General features: G+C 43.2%; 1 protein-coding gene across 1 annotated transcript in view; it reads left to right on the top strand.

Annotated features, from left to right (window-relative positions):
* TECRL (trans-2,3-enoyl-CoA reductase like) overlaps window positions 1–24,689 on the top strand; it is a 65,432-nt gene that overhangs the window by 7,135 nt on the left and 33,608 nt on the right. Inside the window, exon 2 of the mRNA XM_051618234.1 lies at window positions 9,378–9,429. Within this exon, the coding sequence (XP_051474194.1) occupies window positions 9,378–9,429 (52 nt within the window). The remainder of the gene's footprint in view (window positions 1–9,377; window positions 9,430–24,689) is intronic.

Here is a 24,689-nt window from a genome sequence, read left to right as displayed (position 1 = left end):
GGCTTGGAGGTTAGACATAGCACGTTCAGTTTTGGAGAGTAAATGCATTCATTAAAGTAGGCAATGAAGCTCTGCCAAGGAACTCTTTGCAGTGCTAGGACATTGCCTTTTACATCAAACTCTCCTAATTTTCTTCATTCTAGGGAAATACAGTAAAGGCATTGTTTTCCAGGAAAGAAATTAATATTTCCATTGCCTTTTACAGGTTTTTTTTTTTTTTTTTAAATTTATTTATTCCTCTAAGCCTTGCAATTATAATATTTCATTTCACAGGACTCTGTATTCTTCCTTGTGGAGAATGAGCAGAACATGTGCATTTCCAAAACAGCTTCATTTCATGCACAGGATTTTAAAGACAATAATCTTTCTCATTCAAGCAATCTAGATGTGTCCTGCCTCTGATGCCAAAGGTGCCAAAAGGGGTTGAATAACCACCTATGTCAGAGCAGGAGGCTTCTGGGGTAAGACCACACATTGGTGCTGAGTCCCAGAAACCAGGCATTCCCACAGCAGTATGGGTGAAGGAACACAGACACAAAACTACCTGGACGTGGGCTCATTGCCGTGGAAGTCCTTTTTTTTTATATATATACTTTCATTTGGAAGGCAGATTTAATGGTGTCTTGAGTCTTTATGTTTTCACAGCATCCAGCACAACAGGGATCTGGTCCCTTGCCTGGGAGGCAAGAAAATACATTACATTTACAAACATGTCATAAAGTCAATGCCCTTAAGAATTGAATCTTATGCCAGCCTCTCAGTGCTTGGGGTGATGACAGCAGTATTTTCTTCCTCAGTTATTAGTTACACTTGGTAAAGTAGGTAAACATCTCCAAATTCTGTTGGAGCAATGCATTACACTTGCTTCTTCCTGCTCTACTAGAAACTCACATTATTTTTACTGTCAATATAGCTACAGCTAGTTTCAGATGAAAAGAGACAACTAGACATGTTTACTTCTGTTTGCTCTTTGCTGTCACCATACTTGTTTCAATGTGGCTTTCAAAATGGAATACCTGGAGAAATGGCCTTTGATATCTCTGGAAGAGAGAGACTATGGAGGGGGGAAGCTGGTGACTAAGGAATCTGGCATTTGTAAAGGGATGGTTTAAAGAACTACAGAGGCTAGACAGAAGACTGATGTTTGAGCTGATACTAATTTTCAAAGCTGAGAAGTGCCTTTAAGTGAGAGGTTTTATACATCTCTTATTTTAGATAGAAAAGTCTAAGCCAGGAAGGAAGGAAGGAAGGAGAAAGAGTGAAATGTAACAAATGATCCAAAAAATTAAAGCCTGATTCAAAGCTCAGTGTAAACACAGAATGAGTTCCTGAGGCACTGGTGGTGCTGCAAACCTTCATGAACATCAGCCACTCTGGCCAGCAGGAAGAGGCAGCTATGCTACCAGAGCAGTGAACACTGCCAAAAGTCTATCTGTAGAGACAGATTCCCAGCCAGTGTGAAAATGTCCCCTTTCCCAACTGTGGGAATTGTCCCAAATGACACTGTACCCCAGCTGCACATTTGCCTCATTGCATCACAGATAATTCACAGCTTATTGCAAATTATGGACGTACTGGAGCAATAGAAGACCAGAGGGAGCTGTAGGTGTTTTATTAGTCTAATAGTTAATCAGCACAACCCATGATGGAAATTTAGGTGTATAATGGCATCTCATATAGGCATTATTGTAGCATTAAAATACTCCTGCCCATGATTTATTGGCCCATCAGAACATGCTTTAGGTTCTTTCTGAAATCAGACCTGTGATTCCTTGCAAAATACCTGAGCTGTGTTGTAATGGATCTATAAATATACAGCAGTATATATTAATGCTGTAATTACAACATATCTGCCTATGTTTAAACAATTTTGTATTTTTAAAAGCCCTTAAAATGCAAGCTTTTTTTTTAAATATGTGCAGCTCTTGTGCTACAAGAGAACAAATTGTGGCAGCCGGAGGAACTGTACCAGAAGTACAGCAAAAGCATCTGTTTATTGCATTTAGTATTGTGAAAAGCACTTCGATTTCTGACTGATCTGATGGTGTCTGATTGTTCTCATATATCACCCTAATTTCCATTCCTTTCTGCTTCCCCTCCTGAACCACAGGGGGATTGCTCCCTCTCCCTCTTTCCCTGCCTGCTCTCCTCAGCATTACTTTGGACCTCTGGGCCAAATTTAAATATATCTGGAAGAGGTAAAACAAAAGAGTCAAAAATGATTGTTTAGTTCCTGCTTGTCTGAGGAAAGCTGGTGGCTGGGCAGCATCCTGTTCCAGGGCAAGGAGCACAGGCAGCCCTGGGCAGTCACCAAGTGCATGGCAGCAAAACAGCCCCAGGTTCTTGCCCAGTGGAAATATCACAGGAGACAGGGAAGGGATATGGGGCATCTGGAAATGGTTTTGAGGTCTTTTGTTAGTAGAAATCATAGAATGCTTTGGGTTGGAAGGGACCTTAAAGATCATCTAGTTCCAACCCCCCTGCATGGGCAGGGACACCTCCCACTAGACCGGGTCTTGAACACTTCTAAGGATGGAGCTTCCACAACTTCCCTGGGAAACCTGTGCCAGTGTCTCACCACCCTCACACTGAAGAATTTATTCCTAATGTCTAACCTAAATTTTCCCTCTTCCAGTTTTGATCCATCCCCCCCTTGCCCTCTCCCTCCCTGCCCTTGTAAAAAGGTCCTTCCCCAGCTTTCCTGTAGCCCCTTCAGGCCCTGAAGGTGCTCTAAGGTCTCCCTGGAGAAAGTAAGGCTTTATTAGTTCTGTTACTCCTACAACCACTTGCTTTGCCAATACATGTTCTCCTGTGAATTTCCTTTGAGTTGGTTGATCTCTCTCTTGCTTTTTAATTTCATACAGTCCCTCAAGTGGTTTGTGACCACCCTGTGGTTGAGTTTCTTAGGGTGCACTGCTTGATTTTAAATGTTAGCAGTCTGCATAGGTGTAAAAAAGCAAACATAACCCTCTACGGCCATTTGATAGAAAAGGGAATACAAATTCAGAGTGATTTCACAGCTAAGATATATGCTTAATCTGTGGTAGGACCAGCAAATCAAAATCCAAATAAAACCCTAAGCCTCACTTGCTGGCTGAGAAGTACTGGACAAAATTAGTAGTGTTTTTTATTTTTTGGTTATTTGGTTTGTTTGGTTTGTTGTATTTTTTTTATTATTCCTTAAGTGTATACCCCAAATGTTGTTTTCTTTGCAAATTACACTTAAAAAAAATGATTATGGAATTTTTTAAAAGGTAGAATTTGGGAAAGATTGTATTAAAAACTAATTTTGGAATATTTCAATCTGTTATGACACAATATTTAATTTCAAATGCAATTTATTTTACAATTTAATATTGTATTTATTTGAATATTGTTTCCTATTGGGTTCTTTCCATGGCATGAGAACCATGTGTTATATTATTTTACAGTATCATGATTGATGTGTTATAAAATAATGCAAAAGTAATGAAAGTTCCATACCAATGAGATACAAAAATAAATGAAAATAAGACAACGGCATTATTTTTCAGTGTGTTCCAGAAGTGAGATTTTTTTAAAAAGCTCCACATTTTCTACTTCATTTTAAAAATCTGAAGTCAGTACAAATGTAGACCTCCAGAGTTTTGCCAGAACAGTTCCATTTCCCTTGTGGAAAAAAAAAAGCAAGCTCTTTCTGGTGTCTGAAACTTTTTTTCATAAAATATCTTGTAAAAAGAGAGTATTTATTTTTTTTTTTTAATAGCTGTACAAAAACAACACAGCATCTTTAGACACAAACTTGGCCAGTGTAAATTGACATGACTGTACCCGGCAAGCATGTGGTTATGTGTATTCTTAGATAATTTGACCCATAGTCACTGGAAATACTAGTCAGTTGGATTATCTCATATGCCAAAGTTCGTGTGACCACTTAATAATCTAAGAGATTGCTGAGTGATACAGCCCTTCTGCTCTCAAATACTGGAACCAACCTGAGCTTTCTGATTTTCTCCAGTTTCTGGAAAGACTGGCTGGAGATCAGAGCTAGGTGGTAGGCAGTTCACTGCAGTCTACAGAGTAAAATATTCTATATAAAGCTCTTTGTGTAGTTACTGGTGGCACTTTATCTGCATGTAGTTACTTCTATGTGGTTTCCACAGTGAGCTCATCTATTTATATCTCCCTGGGCATGATCAGCCCAGGCTCCCCAAGCCAACAAGGGAGCAGTGTGGGACACACTGAGGGTGGTTACAGTAAAACCAATTTTTAATGCTGTCTTTGAAAAGGAACAAGAAGAAAAAAATCTGTTCTAGAAGCCAAATTTGCAAAACGCAGAGATCAATAAGAACAGGTGTTTTCCTGATAACCTTCCTGCAAAATGCTGCAGGTTTGTAATAACACAGAATGGTCCCAAAGCAAAAGGACAGGGCACAAAAGCAGTAATGATGAAGTATTTGTTGAATGCTGAATTTGGAAATGACTGGGCTTTCCCATTAGCTGGTTTTGGGGTCAGATCTTCAGATGCAGGCAGCTTGATGTCACCCTTTTGAACAAACACACCCTGGCTGAGATGGGTCTGTGTGTGGTTAATGAGCAGCTGGAGAGGCAGAGTTTCTGAATTTCTGCAATGATGGAGAATGACTGTTGGAAAGCAGGTGACTCAGCTGTGCAGTGGTACTGGCATGTCACAAAGAGGAGAAATATTCAAAGGGAAACCTTGAATGAAAGATCACTTATTTGCTAAAATTCCATCATTAAAATTCTTACTGATACTCTGCTAACCTCTAACCCCTAAGGTAATTTTTTAGTGCAAGAACTGTGTGATGCAATTATACCCAGATCACCAGATTTATTATAATGCCTTGCCTTATAAATGTGAAAGAGATGTGAAAGTGGGTAACTATCTGATTAGCTTGCACTAACAAAAGGCAACATTAAGTTCCCATAATGCCTTCCACTTAGTGCTCTTCCTTGAGTCACAGCCTGAGTTACTAATATGGTATTTTAAATCTTAAAAAGAAATGTGATGTTTTGTGCGTGGCTGCATAAAGGAAGGAATGAACTGGAATGGATGACCCAAAAGGGCCTTTCATTCTTGAATTCCCAAAAAAAGTGAAAAGTTGCCTCGAAGGGAAATTGAAAAGTATTTTTGCTATGAAAGAAAGTATAAGGGGGAAAAAACCCCTGTATTTGAGGTTTTAAAATCATCCTTTTCTGAATGAAAAGTGTAATAGATGCAGCCCACACCTGTAAAATCTGCATTTCTTCATAATACTTTTCTGTGAAGGAAAACTAGTTTTGAATCTTACAGGTAATAGCAACTTACTAGAAAGTTAAGTATATTTAAAACCTGGTGCTAGGCTTCAAGTTAAGAAGTTGGAGGGAAAGCTGGCTTGGCCACCAGACACAAATGATACGTGCCATGTAAGGGGTGTTTTTATAATGAAATCTGTCTTGTTTTCAATAAACTAAGGGTGGTGTGTCTCCCTGGTTTCCCTTTGAGTATTTGAAGAGTGCTGAAACAGAGGAAAAGGAAAGGTTATAACACTTTCAGAAATAATTTAAAAGAATAAAAGGAGAATAAGACTAATAATTACAATGTTCCAGGGTGTTTTATTCAGTTAGCACAAAGGGTAATAAGAGCAGATGCTGTTCCAGTCCTTACAATTCTTTAGCTCCTATCGACGTCCAGTGAAAAGAACAAAAGATAATTAATGGTCTCCAAAGAGGACACTCTTTGGGTGCCTCAGCATCCATCTTCACATTGATCAATATTAGAAACTATAACTTCACCAGTTGTTTTATGAGGTCTTTAAAAAAAAAAAAAAAAAAAAAAAAAGAAGACACAGAATTACCAAGATCATAAAAAAACCCCAAACATATTTCCTTCTGCCAGTCCTCTCTGTCACGGCCCGTTCTGAGGAGGAACACACCTGTGTTATTTTTCAGCCTGTGGAGTTTGTCTCAAGTGGAAAGCTCCTTCCTTCTCTAAGCTCGTGAGACAAGTGTCTTCCTGCCTCCTGGCTGGATCTGAGCTCCTGGCCTTTCCTGGGCACCTGCAGCCCACTCAGTGGGTGGAGTGGCCAGGCTGCCACTAACCTACCTGCTCTGCCTGGCCCTGGGCTGGCAGGGCTTGAACCAGCCCCAGCCTGAAGCAGCTTGGCTGCCCTCAGGCACAGCAGTGCTCCTGCTCCTCATGAGCTCTGCCTCTCTCCAGGCCTGTCCAGCTCTACAGTTCAAGCTTTGGATACAGGGCAGGTGATGTGGGAAGGTTCCCATCGCCCCAGATAGATGGATGTGCTCACTGTGGAACCACAGATCCTGGCAGGCACTTTGTAGCTTCTCAACATGTAAGGCATATGAATGGTTCTAGGTAGATGTAGACCACAAGCTTAGACTAATTTTTTGATAGCTAAAGTTAGATGATATGAATCCCGTGGCTGACCTAGCAGGATTTGGAGGGGAGAATGATAACATCCTAGAATCATTAAGGTTGGAAGGGACCTTAAAGATCACCAAGCTCCAACCCCCCCTGCCATGAGCAGGGAACCCTGCCACTAGACCAGGTTGCACAAAACCTCATCCAACCTTGCCTTAAAAACCTCCAGGGATGGGGCAAAGGAAAGCACTGAAAGCCTCACATTGAAAAATGGGAGAGGGATGTCAAGGCAGAGTTGCTAAGAAGGGCTGGACTAGAAATTTTGCACTGATTGAAAGCAGCACTGCCCTGAAGTTGGCACATATTGAGGAGTGCAGGAGGTGGAGACCATGGGCTCTGTTTTGAGCTAGCACCGCTCTGTGAGCTTGCTAAGCTTAACAGTCTTTCAGCTGCCCTTGACTTAACCAGGTATCAGCTCTCCAGAAACTGGTATGCTGAGATGCTGATCTCCTGTAGGGATGCAGGCCCTGCAGTAGTGCAGGTCATACTGTATTTAGAAAGCCAGATCATCCTCCATCACATTGGAGGGGCCATCCCTGTCCTTGAGCTGACAATGCCAGCTCTGAACACCTGCACAACTGCCCTGCCACACAGCAGATCTTGGTCTGCAGTCCTGTGTGCCACGTAACTGTTGCCAGCTAATAGCACTTGCATCCATATCTGATGGATTCTGGGCACTGGTGCAAGATTACAAGGTGTGAGAAAGCAATTTCAGGTACTTTTGGAGGTTTTTAAAAGGTTAAAGCCCCCTATGTTCCATGTTCAAGTCCACAGCAGTACAAGAAAAGGCACTTGTAGGCTATGGGAGATGTGCTGTTCTACTGGGTGTTGTGTGGAATGGCTTGAGTGCCATGAATACAGATAAAATGTCTTCTTTCCTTTTTGAACTGAGAAAGGTAAGATGGCTTCTTCTATTCTTCCCTGTAGCTAGGAAGAAAAGGGACCCAGCTGGCATCAGGAACTCCAAGGGCAATGTCCCTTTCCTGGCCCATTGCTGTTCAGCATGGTTTGGGTGCAGCACAGACCTTAGGGATGTGAAGAAGGGACATCCTTGGTTTCAAGGAGCCCAGCCCTGGATTTGGGTGGAGCTGGCATCACTTAGCAGGCACATCCAGAGACAAGTCAGGCTTTAAGCAGAGGTTCATTTACAGCAGTTTCTGCAAATAAAGACTTCTCCAGTGTCCAGTAAAATGCTCTGTAACTGTGGAAAAGAAAACCTTCTCATCTAAACCCCACAAGCTAGGAAAAATCTGAACTTTACACACCGTTTAGCACAAGTATCATTTTATAGCTTTAGATCATTGAATCTGTGTTGAGCTCTCTGCCTGTTCATATTATTACTGGCAACAAGTTGCCTGAGCACTAATGGCACCTTGACTGTGTATTGTGTATTTGTGTGGGGTGGCAAATTCTAGAAGAACTAAATTTTTCTTTCTGTCCTGATTTGTTGCTTTTGAATTAGCAGTTTTGTTTTCTTCCATCGGTATTTCTACAAACTCAGTCTTTTCAGCAAAACCACCTATGTTAAGGTGCTGACTGATCTCTACTAGCAGAATTTCTAATGATCTTCTCTGGTTCTTTTTGCATATTTATTGTCCCATTCACTAATATCACTAATAAGTAAGATAGATAGATAGATAGATAGATAGATAGATAGATAGATAGATAGATAGATAGATAGATAGATAGATAGATAGATGGATAGATATAGATAGAAGAAGAAATGGGGCTGCAGGCTAAAGATGGTGCCAAGATCCATGCAAGGCTCAATAATTTGGTTAATGATCAAGTGTATGGCTTCTAACTAATGCAGTGAAACAGGAATGGGATTGCCCAGCAAACCCCATAGAAGTCTTTAGGTGGGAAGAGACAGAGAAGCTTCTGCAGAGCAGAGCTGTTGGGTTCCTGTGTAACTGCCAAGGAGGCTACATCAGGAAACTGAGGGAAGCTGGAGATGGGGTGAACCAGGTGATGAGTGCCCAGCCAGGGAAAATGGTTCTGTGGCTTTTTCCCTACCTCAAACTGATGAAATTCTGCTGCTCCTCAGGATTTTGCTGTGTGTCACCACCACTTCATACAGGTGCCCAAAGTCTCCAGGGGAGGTTCTCTGTGTTCTGCTGTCTGCAGCAAGGAGAGGTCTCTTACTTCCCAAAACAGATCCCCAGAGTTAAGACACAGTTCAATTTACTTCTCAGTTTATCTGCTTAAATGGACAATACAGAATATTAATTGAGTGTTAACTGCATAGAGATGGTCTTGTTAAGACCAGACCCTTATCTCTTGCCACCTTGATCTCAAGCTCAACTTACTACTTCCTGAAGTCTTCTGTTGCCTTTCCTTGTAAATGGAAGGTACTTGTAAGTCTTTTGCTCTAGTAAATTCTGTGTTTCTCAGATACTTTGTGCAAAGTGTATTAAGAAATCAATATACGTAATAAAATAGAGCCTTAAAGGCCTGCAGATTGCCATCCAACACTGTGGCACCTGAATTGCTTCAATGTACATGAACAGCAGCATGCAGAGGCAAGCTCATTTCAGGCAGAAAGGACAGGACCTGCTACCTTTGTTACTGAACCCTCAGGAAAACCCTTTCCTGTCTTAAAGAGACGTGCCCCAGAACGCTTGAACCCAACTTTAAAGCTCACCCTTCATGTTGTCCCACTGGCTTGGTCTTGGGGGCACTTATTGCTTCAAAACAAGGCCAGCAGCTTTCTTTCTTGATCCTTGGGACCCTTCCATTGGCTAAGCAGAGGTGGTCCAGGTAACATGTGAATCAAATATGGATATTCCTTAATAATGTATCAAACTGATGAGAGCAGATCTGCTGATTTGCTTCATTATTGCCCAAGGAACTTGCAGACAAATTGATTAATCTCTTCATTAGAGGAGGGGAGAAGGCACCCTAGAATGAAGAAGAAAGAAAAACTAATCTGCATACGTTTTGTTTTCTTTTCCAGATATCTCCATCATCTACCCTTCTTGATGTGAAACACAAATTTCACAAAGCATGTAAGTACTATGGCTAGCAGGCTGGAGGCATGGTTAGAGACCTCTCAGCTTGGAGAAACTGTCAATTTGTTTTCATTAAATCTTGCACAAAAGCTGAGACTGCCTTGACGGCTCCAGTGCTGAATAAAAGCAGTCTTTGGACTGAAGTTCTACTGTAGCAATCACAGATGGGAGAGGCCGGATGGAGAGGACTGGATAATTTATCACTGTGAGCCCACGAGGGCCAGTACTTTTCACTTTTTAACATTACACAGTGTTTTGGTTTAGTGATCAGGGCAAACCACACTGGAGGGCAGAGTCGCTCTCTGTTACCCCTCTCCACCCTCCCAAGGGAAGATAAAAGGGGAATAAGGAAAAGAGACTTAAAGGTTGGAAATTGAGACTGGAACAAGTTTACTGTAACACAGAAAAGGGAGTAACACGTGGGGTGAGGAACAGCTGTGTAAACTTATATATAGATTTATACAAAACTGATCTTGATGATGGCAGGAATGGGTGGGTCTCTCAGGAGAGGAGTCCACAGCTCCTCACAGCACCTGACAGATCTGGATTCTGCAGAGCACGTGCCAAGTTGAAGAACCTCTGAGCAGCACCCACAGCAAGGAAAAAAGGTGCAGGAAAAAGGGACTGAGCTTCTGGTTCTCCTGGCTTTTATAGAGTATGGTAAGAAGCCAGAGGAAATACTGACCCTCCCGGGTCCTTTGGGGTCCTAAAGACCCTCTGTAGTTCCTCTTATAGGTGTCAACAATTTGTTGGGCCCACGCAAACTGCAACACACAGTATCAATTCAAGACCACAACTGCATTTGCCTTTTCCTGGTGTTGTATTGGATCAGCTTCAGTAGCATCAGACTCCTTCAAGCGGGCTGTGTAGACCAAACACCTGCTGTAGTGGGGATCTCTGGTGCAGAATGATTACCTGGCATTGTGCAGACAATCTGACAGACTCCTCCAGAGACTCAGCCACGTCCAGTTCCTTAATGGTTAGGACAACCTCCCTTTCTCCTAGCACTCCTATTTTTTTCATATCCATGACAGGGGGGGAGAAAATAGTGGGGGAGAGGGTCATTTTTGCACATAAAGACTGCAGATATGGACCTTGTATGTGAGAAGAGAGGAGAGCAATCATACTCATCCTTCTTTTCTTCCTGCCGGATCAGAGCAGTTTTGTTGGATGCTTCATTTCTGCCTCCTCCAAGCCATGTGGCTCTGGCCCTTACTTGAGGGAAGTGGTTGGAAAGGTGGGAGAAGGAGCAGTGCAAGTAGCTGAGCACCAAAGTTTGGTGGCATTTACCTTTGTCCACTGAATTTATTGTCAGGATTTTGGGGAGAGGGGCCAAAAGTATCTGAAACGTGCAGAATGTATTTGTGTGTCTAGTGTGCTCTGAGTTCTGAAATGCTAAACTATTCTACTGTATCTGTGCTCGTGGAGATCCTAACTGTGCCACCCTTGCTCCTAGACTGAGAAATGGTTCTCCCACTCCTGCCTTTGGGAACTAAGGTGCTACTTGTGATAAGGACTGGTAACCTTGCATGTCACCCACATTTGAGATGTGCAGGTCTGTGCAAGGCCTGTTAACTTGAACTGGACTTCTTAGAACTGCAGAGGTATTTAGTTGAGCAGAGAAAGGTGCAACAAGAATTGAGAGTTGTAAATAAAGGTCAGGGACACTCAAATTAGAAATAAGGTGTTTGGTTCCAAGAGGCAGGACAGTTTACTACTGGAGTAAGTATCTTAGATGATGGGCTTCCATGATTTTTACAAAAAAGGGTGTCTTCAACTAAAGGCTAGATGCCTTTTGCAATAAAAAGGTTTACTCAGACTAATACTCAAGAGTTCAGAGTCAGGTAAGTAGAAGAAATATCCTGCTTCTCATCTGTCCTTAGAATTTTATAAGACAGTAAAGCTGAAGGCTGCTGTGGTTGCACAAAGACTCAGTTGATGAAGCAAAAGGCTGTTGACCTGACTGCTCTAAAACTACTTGTTTTCACTCCCTGCAAGGGCTTGTAAAAGGCAAAATGGTAAAAGTTCAAAAACCCCACAGGTGAATGGGAAAAGACTGAGTGCTTAAGTTTTAATATTTCAATAAGAGTATGTCCTGCCATCAGTTTGTGAAATGCAGTGCATTTCTGCCTAGACTCAGATCAATTGAAACTTCATTTGTATTGATGCAGCTTCAATCAGTTGAAGATCACTGGCACAGAGGTTTATGCCAATTTAACTGTAATGAGGTTTTTAAAGGATTTGAGATAAACTGGTACAAGTCTGTGTATGGGCTGTTTTAATGGTGACTGTTTTCATATATAGATAGAGGCCTCTTACTCCTCAAATCCTGCCAGTGAGAAAAGGAAGACAGTAAGCAATGCAACAAAGCAGGATACAAAATGTTAACCACAACTGTGACAGAACAGTGTTGTACAGCACATGGAAGGGTTGGCTTCAAGGCCTTTTCAGCTCTCAATTTGTTACATCAATTCCTCCCATTCCCAGGAGTACACCCTATCAGTGTCCTATGTTCTTTCTTCCCATTCCAGCTCATTGCTTTGATCTCTCTTTTCCAGTTCAGCCTGGATGTTGTTGTCTCATGAGGTTCCTCCCTCCTCCTTTCCCACTTGCAAAGAGCAAACCTTCCTTTTTTTTCTCTTCATATAGTTAGGAGGATGACAGCTAATAGAATACAGTTCTTCTAGGCAAGAGCTGAGAAGGGGCTGAAGCTGATCTGTGGCTACTTTTGGTTAGCATGCTATTTTTTGAATGCTCTTGCATTCATTTCTGTCATTTCATGTGTGCCAGACTCACATGTTCCCCTATAATCTCTTGCTAAAACACACTCCTACGCACACCCTCTTGCAGTCTCCCTGTCTTCATACACTCTCCTTTGATCACCCATGCAATTAAGCTTTTTCCTGAGCTGGTATCTTGTCAGCCCTTCAGTGAGAGGAAGCCCTGTGCAGCAGTTTCACAAGTCTCATCTCTGTCACTGATAGGTTTTCACTGCCTGATTCAAGAGAAGAGGAAAAAGACTGAATTATGAATTGCAGCACAGGAGGCTGTTAATCATTAAAATAAAAGAAGTGGGATGCAAGTGACACGTAACATGTTTCTACTCAGTAGTTTCTAAGTCAGTCAAGCCTTAATTTGGATCTGTGTTTATACGAAGGGCAGAATATGGATTTAGAAGTCCAGGAACAAATACCCCTCAGCTTTCACTTCAGCAAAACTGTCTCTACCCCTGGGAAACCCTAACCCTGTGCTTTCTGAGGCACTGAGTTCAAAGGGGCAGTCCTAGTTTTATCCCTGGAGATTGGGGGATCTGTGAAGGAGAATTACCATTGAAGACATACTGCCATTTCCATGGGAATTCAAAGGCTTTCTCCAGGCTCAAGACCACTGTTTTGAACCAGCCCCATGGTCTCTGCAGCCAGTGCCCCTGGCAGGGACTGGCAGCACCAAGCAGGGTCAGCACAGAACAGCAGTTTCCCTGTTGCAGCCTCCCAGCCTTCAGCTCTACAGGGGCTTTCTGTAACAGATGTTAGATCCAGGCTGTCATGCTTAATAGCAAACATCACACCTGCCCACCATGAATCTGTCTAATCCTTTTTAAACCTACTTACAGTTTTGACCTCAGCACAGTCCTCTGGGAAGGAGTTTCACAATACAAGGGTGTCACAGGCAAACGTCTGCACGTCTGCTGCTCAGTATTTTCTGCCAGAAATGGAGTGGCAGCTGAGTGCCTGGGTGTTACTGGACACCACTGCATTATCTAAGGTATGGTCAAAGAAGCCTCAGTCAAACTGGTGCTGTGCAGAAGATGACTTTGCTGCTCTTTTCCTCATTGCTTTGGCCAGTTGGCAGAGGTGAAATCAAGCCAGTGTGTATGAGAAGGAAGGCTCTTGACCCATTTTCTGAGTTGCTTATAATGAGTTAGGTACCTGGTGTTTTCTTTATCTATAAGGGTTATGTTTTCAATGGAGAAAGAAATACCTTGTAGGCTAAACTGGGCAAGCACTTGTCCTAGGCAGTAGCTCTTCACCTTAAATTTATTTTTATCTTTGCAAGATGTATTGGACTGGATGGGGGAGGAAATGGTACAGATAGAAAGCATAAAAACTCTAATAATACTGATGATTCAAGTATCACGTAACTAAAATAAAATACCTCTAGAACAGGTAATATAGTAAGTCAGTGATCATTAAATATGTTCAAGGTTACTGGCAAAAAAGTTGCTGAAGAACTCTTGTAAGAAGAGGAAGAACAGAGAAGAGAGGGGGAAATAGTGTGACAAACTCATGGATGCAATCTCCAGCACAAGGAGATGGCACAACTAGAGCTTTAAAGTCAGAATTATGAACTTAGGGAGGTCAGAAATTGACCTCTAGGCAGAAGGAGCAGTCAGGGCAGGAAGGGCAGATGGGAGGAAGCATGGCAATGGATGGAGGGAAAAAGGGAAGTTGAAGAGAGAGCTGAAAACATCATGTGCAGAGAGTATCCTGGTCTGCAGTGGGGAGTGAGGTGCTCAAGGAATAAGGAATGTTGCAAGCTGCCAGCTGTCCAGATAAAACACTAACTCCTGATCCTTCAGCACCAAGATTTCAGGCCCCTCTGTCTAAGCTAACAGATATCACACAGGGCTTTTCAAATAAGCCATGTCACTGGAAGTAAAGCATTAAGAAAGAAATTGTCAGTAGATGGCACTCAAGAATAAACAGCATCACTTCTGGACACTGAAATTTTAGAAGTCTGCTATACCATCTTACAGCTGCTTCTGACAGGAGTTTCTGTAGCAATCCTAAGAGCTGCATTCCCTGGCAAACCACTGAGATGTTTTCTGTTGCTTTCTTCTAGAGAGAGGACGAGTGAAAAAAAAAGGGTGCAATTCCTTCTTCATGGTGGGGACCAATCTCTTTCTGCCTCCTCCTGTAGAGCAGTGTGTTAGGATGCATTAAGCTGCCAGCTTTTGCCTCCTGCCCTCCTGCATGCTCTTCAGAAGCCATAGGAGAACAGGCAGCCCTTCAGATGTCATTGCTTGACCTCTGGATCAGAGATTGCCCCATCTGACCCCCTGCACAAAAGAGGCTCCTGTGCAGCCCTTCCAACAGACCATTTCAAACATTCCCACTGACTTCCAGTTGCCTTGAATAAGATATTACTTAAGGCAAAGAGATACCTTACCATCTCAGGACAAATGTAAGCAGAACCATATCACCCCATTCTTTTCTAGCTGCATGAGAGGCCTGGACCTGTTCCTGCCTCCAGCTCCCTTCTCCCCCCAGCTGCCTGTCAACAGGGCTCAGCTCAGCCAGTGCTGAGCAGCTGGAAGGAGAGCAGCATTTTAAAACCAACAGGTTCTTGTTTGCCCAAAACCTTGAAGCAGATCTTCAAAACACAGGACAGTGAAAACCAAGCTGACCTGGAGAAGAGCAAGGAAAAGACTCGCATTGCTTAGGAAGGACTAAAACTTAAAGGTACCAAACCTAATCCTTTAGCAGAGGATTTCTTTTCCTTTCTTTTGTCCTTCTCCTTTCCAAGAAGCCTACTGGGGGTTTTCATGCTCTGAATCTGCAGCTTTCCTGCTTTTAAAGACATCCGAGAGCTAGTAACGTGATTCCAAGAGCAAGGGCTTAAGGAAAAACTCCATATTTTGCCAAGCCTGTGCTAAAACACAAGAGCTGTTGCTGGAAAGGATGACTGTTCATACTGCATCATGTAATTCCTTTCTAGAGGCTGTCCACAGTGTTACACTGCAAGGCTCAGAGAGGTGAGAAAGGATGCAGTGGGGATTAGTGAGGAAGAGCAGTAGCAGGGAGAGCTGTGGCTGCTAAGCCAGTGCCTTGCCTACCTGCTCTATATAACCAGGGCTGTCTGACAACAGAGCCTTGCTGAGAAACCTGCAATTCCTCTGATTTCTCCACACTATTACAGCTGGATTCTCAAGTTGAAGAAACTTAATGAAATCTGTCAAGTTTGATGCCTGGAGAGACTCATGTGCCCGATGGATAGACCTGCTGGGGACGCAGAGATGCTGAATTACGCTATTTATGGCTCTCCCAGGCTGACTTCATAGCCTTGGCCTGTCAATCAGCCAGGAGACCTTCATGTATCTTGCAAACTGAAGAGACCCACGTAAGTTACATGTAGGGCACAGAGCCTTCCAGAGGGATCTTTTTTCTGCCCTGTGTTAGGAGATCAGGCTTTGAAAAAAAGCCAACATTTTGGGAAGAGAGCTGATCCTGCCAGGAGTCACCTTGGGTTGGATGCACTCCTCAGCCAGAAAGGCAGCTACAAAGTCTATGGCTTTTAACAGACCTCAAACTCCTTCCTCCCCAGTTTAGTCCTAACTAGTTCAGGCTAGCCCAGAGTAACAGCCCAAAATTCCATATAGGAATGATGTTTGCAAGGGACGGGCACTGTCCTGCTGTGCAGACTGGCTGACTGCAGAGCTGATGGGCCCAGCAGTGCATCCTCAGCCTGGATTCACAGGGTGCACTGGGCTGGCAGTCACATCCAGCCATTGTTTGCAACACGTTTTCCCCTCTCTGTGTTCATAACAACACAACTGGAAATTAACAGTGAAGGTGAATCACTAGGAAGAGGCAGTTACTGCAGAAGGGCACTAGGAAGGACAGTGATTTCATCTGGGTAAATTGCTCATTCATCTCTCTTGCCTTTGTAAATGAAAATGACGAGTTTTCATCTTACATATATTTATAATATATTTTTCTTTTGTCTAGTCACACAGCAGCCAGCAGTAGAAGACTAGTTTACGATGAACTCCAGTGTCCCTCATATGACACAGTTCTAAGCTCTTCTTTTGATTTCTCTGTCAGCACAACTCAGTTTATTAGAAACTCCTTGAATTTCTTGTTACTGCCACAGTGAAGCTTGGATAGACTGAAATACTTCTTGTTTTGCAAAGCTAAGCACAAAGCAAGCAACAGCTCCTGCCACAAAACTCAAGCTAGTTGCTACCATCTACCTCCCCAGCTTCTAATTAGAGGTCTAATCTGTGAGGAAATTGCTTCCTGCCTCTGCAGTGTGTGCATGTCAGAACAGAGACCTAAATTCTTGCCCTGGCACATTGCTTGAGCCACCAGGCCAGCCTGGCTGCCTGGCTTCATTTCTGATCTGCCCAGGAAGAAGTATCAGGAAGGTGACCTCCTCTCAGCTTATTTGTGGCGTATCTGTGCAAATCTCTCTTAAAAAAAGATAATAAAAGGGGTCTGTCTACTCGTACTGATTTGGGTAGGTTGAATTTATGGCTGTGAAAGCTGGGAATACTTTCACTTCTTTTGTAACAAGTCAGTCAGGAAATGAGAATGGCATCATTGACCTGACACAGTTAAAAGAAGGAAGACACCAAGCTGAGTTAACCTCAAAATTTTAATCTTCAAAGTGACGAAAAATTTACCTTAGACTCCAGAATCTCTCTTCCACCCCCTGCCCGTTCTGTGGTTGAATTACAGAAAACCAGTTCTGGCCAGTTTTTGAAAGGGTCAGACAATGCATGGAATGCTGTAGCTGAAATCCCAGTGGTGTAGCCACCGTCCAGAAGGTGCTGTGCACTTCACAGCCACTATTTTGCATCTTGCTCTATGTTCATAACCTTCCCACTTGAGCCCTCACTCTTGTGTCTCTTGTTGACACTGCAAAAGCCCAGCACTTGCATTTGGACATTCCTAGCTGGAGTGCTGATGTCTGATGTCTTCCTCCCAGTTTAACTGGACTTAATAACAAGAGCAGGCATCAGCCCAGGCATCTGCAGTTTACTTTTCCTGAGCACTTGAATCTCATTATAAGTTGTGGAGAAAGAGATATTAAATCAGTCTGAAAAGCATCTGGTCAGATATCCCTAGAGTTTTGCTTTCTGAAATGTATGTGTGGTTACCAAGAATATTTTCATTATGGTGTACTGAATTAGGAAACTGGTTGAGGTGTGGCTCACCCAGTTGGTTTAGAAGCAGTGCACTTAGTAGCCTTAAGCAAGACTTTTAGGGTCAGATCTTTAAAGGATTTTGGTCTTCTAAAGATAGCAATAAAAGCCAGAGGGCCAGCTGGGATTTTGGAAGTCCCCTGATTCACACTGAAAATGAATGTAATGTTGGGTCTCTACGACTTGATTCAAAATGAATGGGAGTCATGCTATTGACTGGGGTGAGTTGTGTGCTAGACACTTTCTCCTCTTTGAGCTTCCTTTTCTTATCTATAAAATAAGAATAATTAACGTGCCTTTCATCCACCTTGGGATCTTTTGTCTGTTTTGGCTGTGATCCTGTAAGAAACATTTGGGACAAAGAATGACTGAAATTCATGCCTAATGACCTATTGAACCAGAGGGAGTAAGGTGTCTAAAACACAAAAAGTCAGGCTACCCATTAAATGCTCATAGAAATAAGATGACTTGCAGAAAAAAAAAAAAAGCAATATTTAAACTAGCAATGGGAAAAACGAAGATCAACTCAAAAACTTTAATGGAAATGCACATTATTTCTCTTTTTATTTATTTATTTATTTATTTTGGCAGCTGCTGCATCTGATGTTACTGCATTTCATTAGCAGGATTACAGATATAATTTGAAATGAGTAACATAATAAAAGAAAAGGCAGCAAATCCATTGAGATGTAGCTTGAAGCAGAACTGGCCTCTCTGCTCTCTGGGATATTGTTCCCAGCTGAGATTTACAGGGCTCTAACAATGCATCACAGATGACATCCTGTGTAAACAATCGGAGAACAAATGTGAGATGCTATTTAAATGCCTCATTTAAAAAAGGAAATTTCATAGCTAGGTTCTTTGCTTTTTTTTTTTTTTTTCTTTTGCAGTAGATTGAATTGACAGATCTAGATGAGAAACAACAAAATTTGTTTACCAGAATTGCCTATTATTAGTTTCAATGTGTCTTACATTAGTGCCTATGGCTCAGCTGAGAAAAGGACAGTGCAAGGCCAAAGAGAAGTAATCCAGGCCCTAGAGAGTATCTAGACTCAGGTACAATGAGGAGTTAAAGCCTAGTGAACTGTTAATAGAAGATGTCAAAGTGCTCTTGTTTTTGAAACAGCTCCTACCTCAGTTTGAACTTGGGTGCTACGTTTTTTGTCTGAAGAACAGATAGACTTCCAGAGTGAACCTGGTGTTCACCACCAGATTCATGTGGGCTTAATGCTCCTTCAGGGAACTCGGGATATTAAAAGCCCTGGTGGGTCTTCATGATTGTGAGAAGAATCTCAAGTCCATTAATAAGACAGATGCCTGTTGGTTATGGCAGGGTAAAGATCACGTCAGGCCTCTAAACTTGTTCTGCATCTACACCAGGTTTTTCATAGAAATCCCTGTTCTTTTGGACAGCAGAACTGGGCAGATGGCTTTACAAAAGGTTCCAAGTTTCTCTTAGGAGGAGCTGCATGGAATGAGTCTGCATGAAATGCCCTAAGGACTTCTCGTGAAACAGAGCCCACAGGGTAAGAGAAGAGGAAGCAAATATCCCTTGCCAGAATGAGTGGAACCTACATCATTCTTGGAAGACTCTGGGGGAGCATGAGAAGAAACGGCAAGGCCATGGTGTCACCTCTTCTAGATGCGTTAGAGAAGAGGCAGCAGCTTCAAGCTGCTGAGTTCAGACTTTCCCCTAGGTCTTCTCTGCCTCATGGCTTCCCTGGCTGTGCTTGTCCAACCCCCAGCTCCCACAGGGCCAAGAGGAGGTGTGGCAGTACCTGCAGTTCTGAGGGTAGGGTCCAGTGAGCAGGACAACAGCAAGGGAGGCTGTTCAGACCTGGATGTGAAGGATGTCACCCTGTGATGGTGACTTGTTTTGCATTTGTTTACACATGCTGACTCTCTTTCTCTCATATTTGTAGCCTGTGTATTTATTTTTCCTGCTTAGGCATGGCAGGAGAGAAATTCTCAGAACAGTCAAAATAAGAAATCTTTCAAAGAAAACTTTGCATTTGCCACTGTTTCAAGTTAATGAAAGCAATGCAGCAAAGAGAAGAAGCTGATTCCCAAGAAAAATGCCGTAGTAGAGGGGAGTTCTGCCTCTTTCTAAATTGTCCCCTAATTGCAATGATATTGAATATATTTGCTTGCTCTTGGAAGTGATTCACCATGGAAGTAAATGACACGAGGGTTATACAGGACCTGCAGCTCATTCACAGCCTGTGCTGATGTAAAATGCGGGCAGGTCTTGCCCACTGGCTGCCTCTCATGGCACCAGTGGGTGCTGAGTGCTTTTGCACATCTACCTCTGCACCCCAGTCTAGCATTTAGTTATTTTCAGTCCCCCCAAACATGCTCTACCACCTGACATTAGACTGAAACAAATTCCTATCCCCACCGATTAGTCTCAAACATTCCAGTGAAGGACCCAAACACCTCCTCTTACATCTGGGGACCCAGGGGCACAGGCACCTCTTGTTCCCTCAAAAGACTCTGAAGGAGAAGTCAGTTTCTGGGACCATCTGGTGTTTCACCTGCTGCCTTCCTTTGCTCATTCTTTTAATCTCTTTCTGTGGACATTTGAAAACGAGCAAACATACACAAGCAGATGGGGCCTCTGAATATGTGGAAGACTTAATGAGTGGACTTCTCTGGAATATGCCCATCTTTAGGAGGGCAAGCCAGTTTTTCCTGCAGAGGACACTGGTATGCATTAGGTAAGAGCAATGGTTGCTGTATGGCCATGTAGGAAGCTGACAGGTGGTTTAGTTTGACCATTTGCCAGGGACTGCCTTAATTTACACTGAGATGGCTGCATGGCAGCACCTTTGTTGAAGGAATATTTCTGCTCCTTCACAACAAATAGAAAAGTGACACTGCTCTTGAGGTTTTGAAGATCTGTCATAAACTTTGAATTTTGAACCTAGTAGCTGGGTTCACTTCTGGCTAGATGCCTTGGTCTGAGACAAGCTTTGGATGTGGCAAAGTATGTCCTGTGTGATCCAAAGAAGATTTACCCCATAAAGGAGCAGGAATTTGAGTCCAGGGGAATGGTGGTCACTTCTGTACATACTTTGCTCCATTTCACTTTTAGATAAACTTGCTAGTTATTTAGCATACACCTTGGAAAGTCTGTTGTTGCTGTTGTGATGCCATTTATTGCATGTGGGCTTAACACTGCAATCTGGACACTGTTCTCCATGTACACTTACATTTTGACTTGTTTTTTTGGGTAGTATCATGTTTTCCAAGCAAGATTTCCAGCTCAGAAATCTTAATCATTCCTAGCATCAGTTAACAAGACTGGATTTTCATCTTTAGGCAGGCAAACTTAACTTCATAATCTGCCAACCAGTGATTCTTCTTCCCCTCTACTTTGTCCTGGTGAGACCTCACATGGAGTGCTGTGTCCAATTCTGGAGCTCCCAAGGTAAAGAAGGATGTAGAACTCCTGGAGAGAGTCCAGAAGAGGGCCATGAAGATGATCAGAGGGCTGGTGCAGCTCTCCTAAAAAGACAGGCTAGAGAGTTGGGGTTGTTCAGCCAAAAGAAGAAAAGGCTCCAGTGAGACCTTGTAGTGACCTCCCAATACCTGAAAGAGGCCTGTAAGAAGGCTGGGGAAGAGCCTGTAATGACAGGACAAGGGGTAATGATTTTGAGATAGAAAAGGGTAGATTGAGGTTGGACATGAGAAAAAAGTTCTTTAATACAAGGGTGGTGGATCATTGGAACAGGCTGCCCAGAGAGGTGGTGGAGGCCCCATCCCTGGAGACATTCAGGGTCAGGCTTGATGGGGCTCTGAGCAGTCTGGTCTGGTGTGAGACGTCCCTGCTTATTGTTGGGGGGTTGGACTTGATGACCTTGAGAGATTCCTTCCAATCCAAATCATTCTATGATTTCAAGTCACGAAAACTACAGACAAATAAAAGAATAGTCTAAATTATTCCATAAATGTGGCTAGAAAGAAAACATGGAGGTAAAAAAGGTAAGAAGAGAACTGTACATGGAAAATCAGAGGCTGAAAAAGAACTAGTAAACCAGTTGTTGAAACAAGGCAAGGGTTGTTTTTTTTCTGGGTTTGAAATACACAAACTCACTTTCTCCAGAAACTCTGAATTTTGAAACAAAAGCTGTGTGTCTACAGCATGACATATCTTTGAAAAACTTTTAACTAATTCCACCTGCAATAAAAAGATCAGCTCCAAAAATTGTTAACAAATGGCACACAAATAGAGCAAACAGAAGGTTGAGTTGCTTTGAACAGTGTGTGTTTCTCTGGTTTAAACACAAACAGGGAAGCATCATATTTTTTTTTAATATTCTGCCCCTAGAGTGCAAGCTCAGAATTCACAAACAGTCTAAATGAGTTGAGGCTGTAACATTTATGGGGGAAATCAGTAGAGGTGTTCAGAGGCCATTAAGTGTTTGCTATATAGATTAGGATGAAGCATCATCCTGCAAGTATGAGCCTGAACATACTCACCAAGCAATATCACCATAATCAAGCCCTTCATGGGCTGTGTCTATGTAACTGGACAAGCAGTTTTCTGTTCAGCTTTAAGCACGTTACACTTCTTTTTTTACATGGCTGCCTCGTGGCTGATGTGCTGGCAGCCTCCCTGGGTTCATGTCCTGCTGGGAGAGCTTGGGATGGCAGGTCCTGTGCTCTCCATGTGGGCTTGACCATCACTCACAGCGTGCACAGGTGGAGACCTGCACTGCCCCGTGGTTGCTGTTTGTCCTCACCATGTCTCTATTAGCTGGCAAGGGACTAAAGCCTTGTTTCACAGCAGGGGACCTGCAGGATGCAGAGGGAAAATTATTTGTCCTCTGTTGTAGAGCTGAGATGGGAAGAGCAGTTTCCCAAGCCTCGTGGAAGTGCTTCTGAGGCACTGAAGCCTCTGCTCCTCCTAATTAAGGTGTTGAGATGGTGGCATTAACACAGCCCCAAAATTAACTTCTCCCAGGAAGGATATGGGAGCATGACTGAGCCTCTGGCTCACATGTAGTGTCTGATGTGCTGCCAAAGCAGGACAGATCTGTGCTGCCTTTTCCTCATCTCTCATGGAGAAATGACAATTTAGCCCTGTTATTACTGGGGATTAATTTTCAGTGTGGTGAATTTCCCAGTGAATTTATGAGAAGCTAATATGCACTAAGGAAGAAATCATGTCAGTTTAGATGTGTTTAGTTAATTGTTGATGGCATTGCTGTGGCCATTAGATAAAAAAAACCCACATTGCTATTAGGGCTTAGTGAGGAAATACATCCTGATTAGATTAGAAGCTGGAGAGAGTGCTGTCCCCTGGACAGTCAAATATTGGAAAAAAAAAATTACACGTCATTAGCATATTTTATTAGCTAATTGCCTAAGGAATGCTTTTAAAGAAACACAGCTAGAGCCTGGGGTAGGACTCTCCTCTGTTTGATATATCTGAGGTGGAGCCACAAATGAGGTGTTGAGTCATCTCTGCAGTATCAGCTGTGATTTTTGGGTGACCTGGGTATTGTCTGGTGCTGGAACATCAACCAGCAGCTCCCCAAACCTGCTGTCATGTGCCTTCAGACAGGGTGCAAGCAGTCTGGGGTGAAGCCACGAGCTTGTCAGTTCTCTGCTCTGCCCCTGGTGCAGCTCTGAGGGGAGCTGCTGCTGACTTAGCTGGCTGGGGCATGGTCCAGACTTTCTTAAGTGAGGAGGGAAGGACCTGTGTTATCAGTGCCCTCAAACAGCATCTGTAACCCTGCAAGGCACAGCACTGCTTGTTCTCCTGGAACCTGGCACGGGCTGAACATGAACAAAGGTCTTTAAAGAAACAACATTTTAAAACAGGCCTTTATAACTTATTGCTTGTATTTTCTGAGACCGTGAGGGTGATCAGATACCAGTGTTTAAATGCTCTGCTTTGCTGCCTGTGAAACGTTGGCTTCTGCCACACCAGGAAGGGCACTCGAGCAGTTAATTCAGATTCAGAGAGCAACTGATTTTAATAACCCACCAAACATTTAGCACCATGTCTAAAAAGCCCATGTTAGAATATGGACAGGCAGACAGAGGAGGGGTCACAGAATCACACAGAATCACAGAATCTTAGGTGTTGGAAGGGACCTCAAAAGATCATCTAGTCCAACTCCCCTGCCAGTGCAGGATCACCCAGAGCACATCACACAGGAACGTGTCCAGGCGGGTTTTGAATGTCTCCAGAGAAGGAGACTCCACAACCTCTCTGGGCAGCCTGTCCCAGGGCTCTGTCACTCTCACAGGAAAGAAGTTTTGTCTGATGTTTACATGGAACCTCCTATGCTCCAGTTTGCACCCATTGCCCCTTGTCCTGTCACTGGACATCACTGAACAAAGCCTGGCTCTGTCCTCCTGACACCCTTAACATATTTGTAAACATGGATGAGGTCGCCCCTCAGTCTCCTCTTCTCCTAGCTCAAGAGACCCAGCTCCCTCAGCCTTTCCTCATCAGGGAGATGTTCCACTCCTTTAATCATCTTTATGGCTTTGCACTGGACTCTTTCAAGCAGTTCCCTGTCCTTCTGGAACTGAGCAGCTCAGAACTGGACACAATATTCCAGATGTGGCCTCACCAATGCAGAATAGAGAGGGAGGAGAACCTCTCTTGACCTACTAACCACACCCTTTCTAATGCACCCCAGGATGCCATTGGCCTTCTTAGCCACAAGGGCACATTGCTGGCTCATGGTCATATTTTTTTAATCTCTGAAACACATGATTAGTTTGGCAAATGTATGTTCCTTAATGTGCAGTTTCTCATCTTTGGGGACACCCTTTCTATAAAGATATCACTGAGTTTAGATTTAGGAAGATTTATATTTATATATTTATATATTTATATATATAGGAAGTTTATATTTAGGAAGGTTGGACTTGATGATCTTTGGAGGTCCCTTCCAGCCCCTAATATTCTGTGGTTCTGTGACGAGGAAGAGACTCCTGCTCAAGTTCTCACATCTGCTGGATACCTCAACGATTCTCCTTGTTACCTTTTCCAAACTTGTAGAGAGATGAGAATCAAAGACAACTGCCAGAACACAGATCCTCAGCTGGCATAAATTACTCACCTCTCTTATATTTGGGGTTGGCATTTCAGAGCCAGAACACCACACAGAGCAAACTCAGAGTTATTTGAGGAACACCACACAGAGTCATTTGAGTGTGTGGATCAGAGGACATGCTCCTCCCTGTTGGTCCCTGGTGGAAAGACTCTTCAGACCTTTTCACTGATCCAGCTGCTCAACCCCCACACCTCTGAGCCCCATCTTTGTGTGGCAGAGGCAGCCCAAAGCCCAGTGCTTCAGGCTGGTCA

This window comes from Apus apus, chromosome 4 (genome assembly GCF_020740795.1).
Source record: "Apus apus isolate bApuApu2 chromosome 4, bApuApu2.pri.cur, whole genome shotgun sequence".
Lineage (NCBI taxonomy): Eukaryota > Metazoa > Chordata > Aves > Apodiformes > Apodidae > Apus > Apus apus.
Note: the sequence above shows the minus strand (reverse complement) of the source record. Positions and strands in the feature narration are given on the sequence as shown.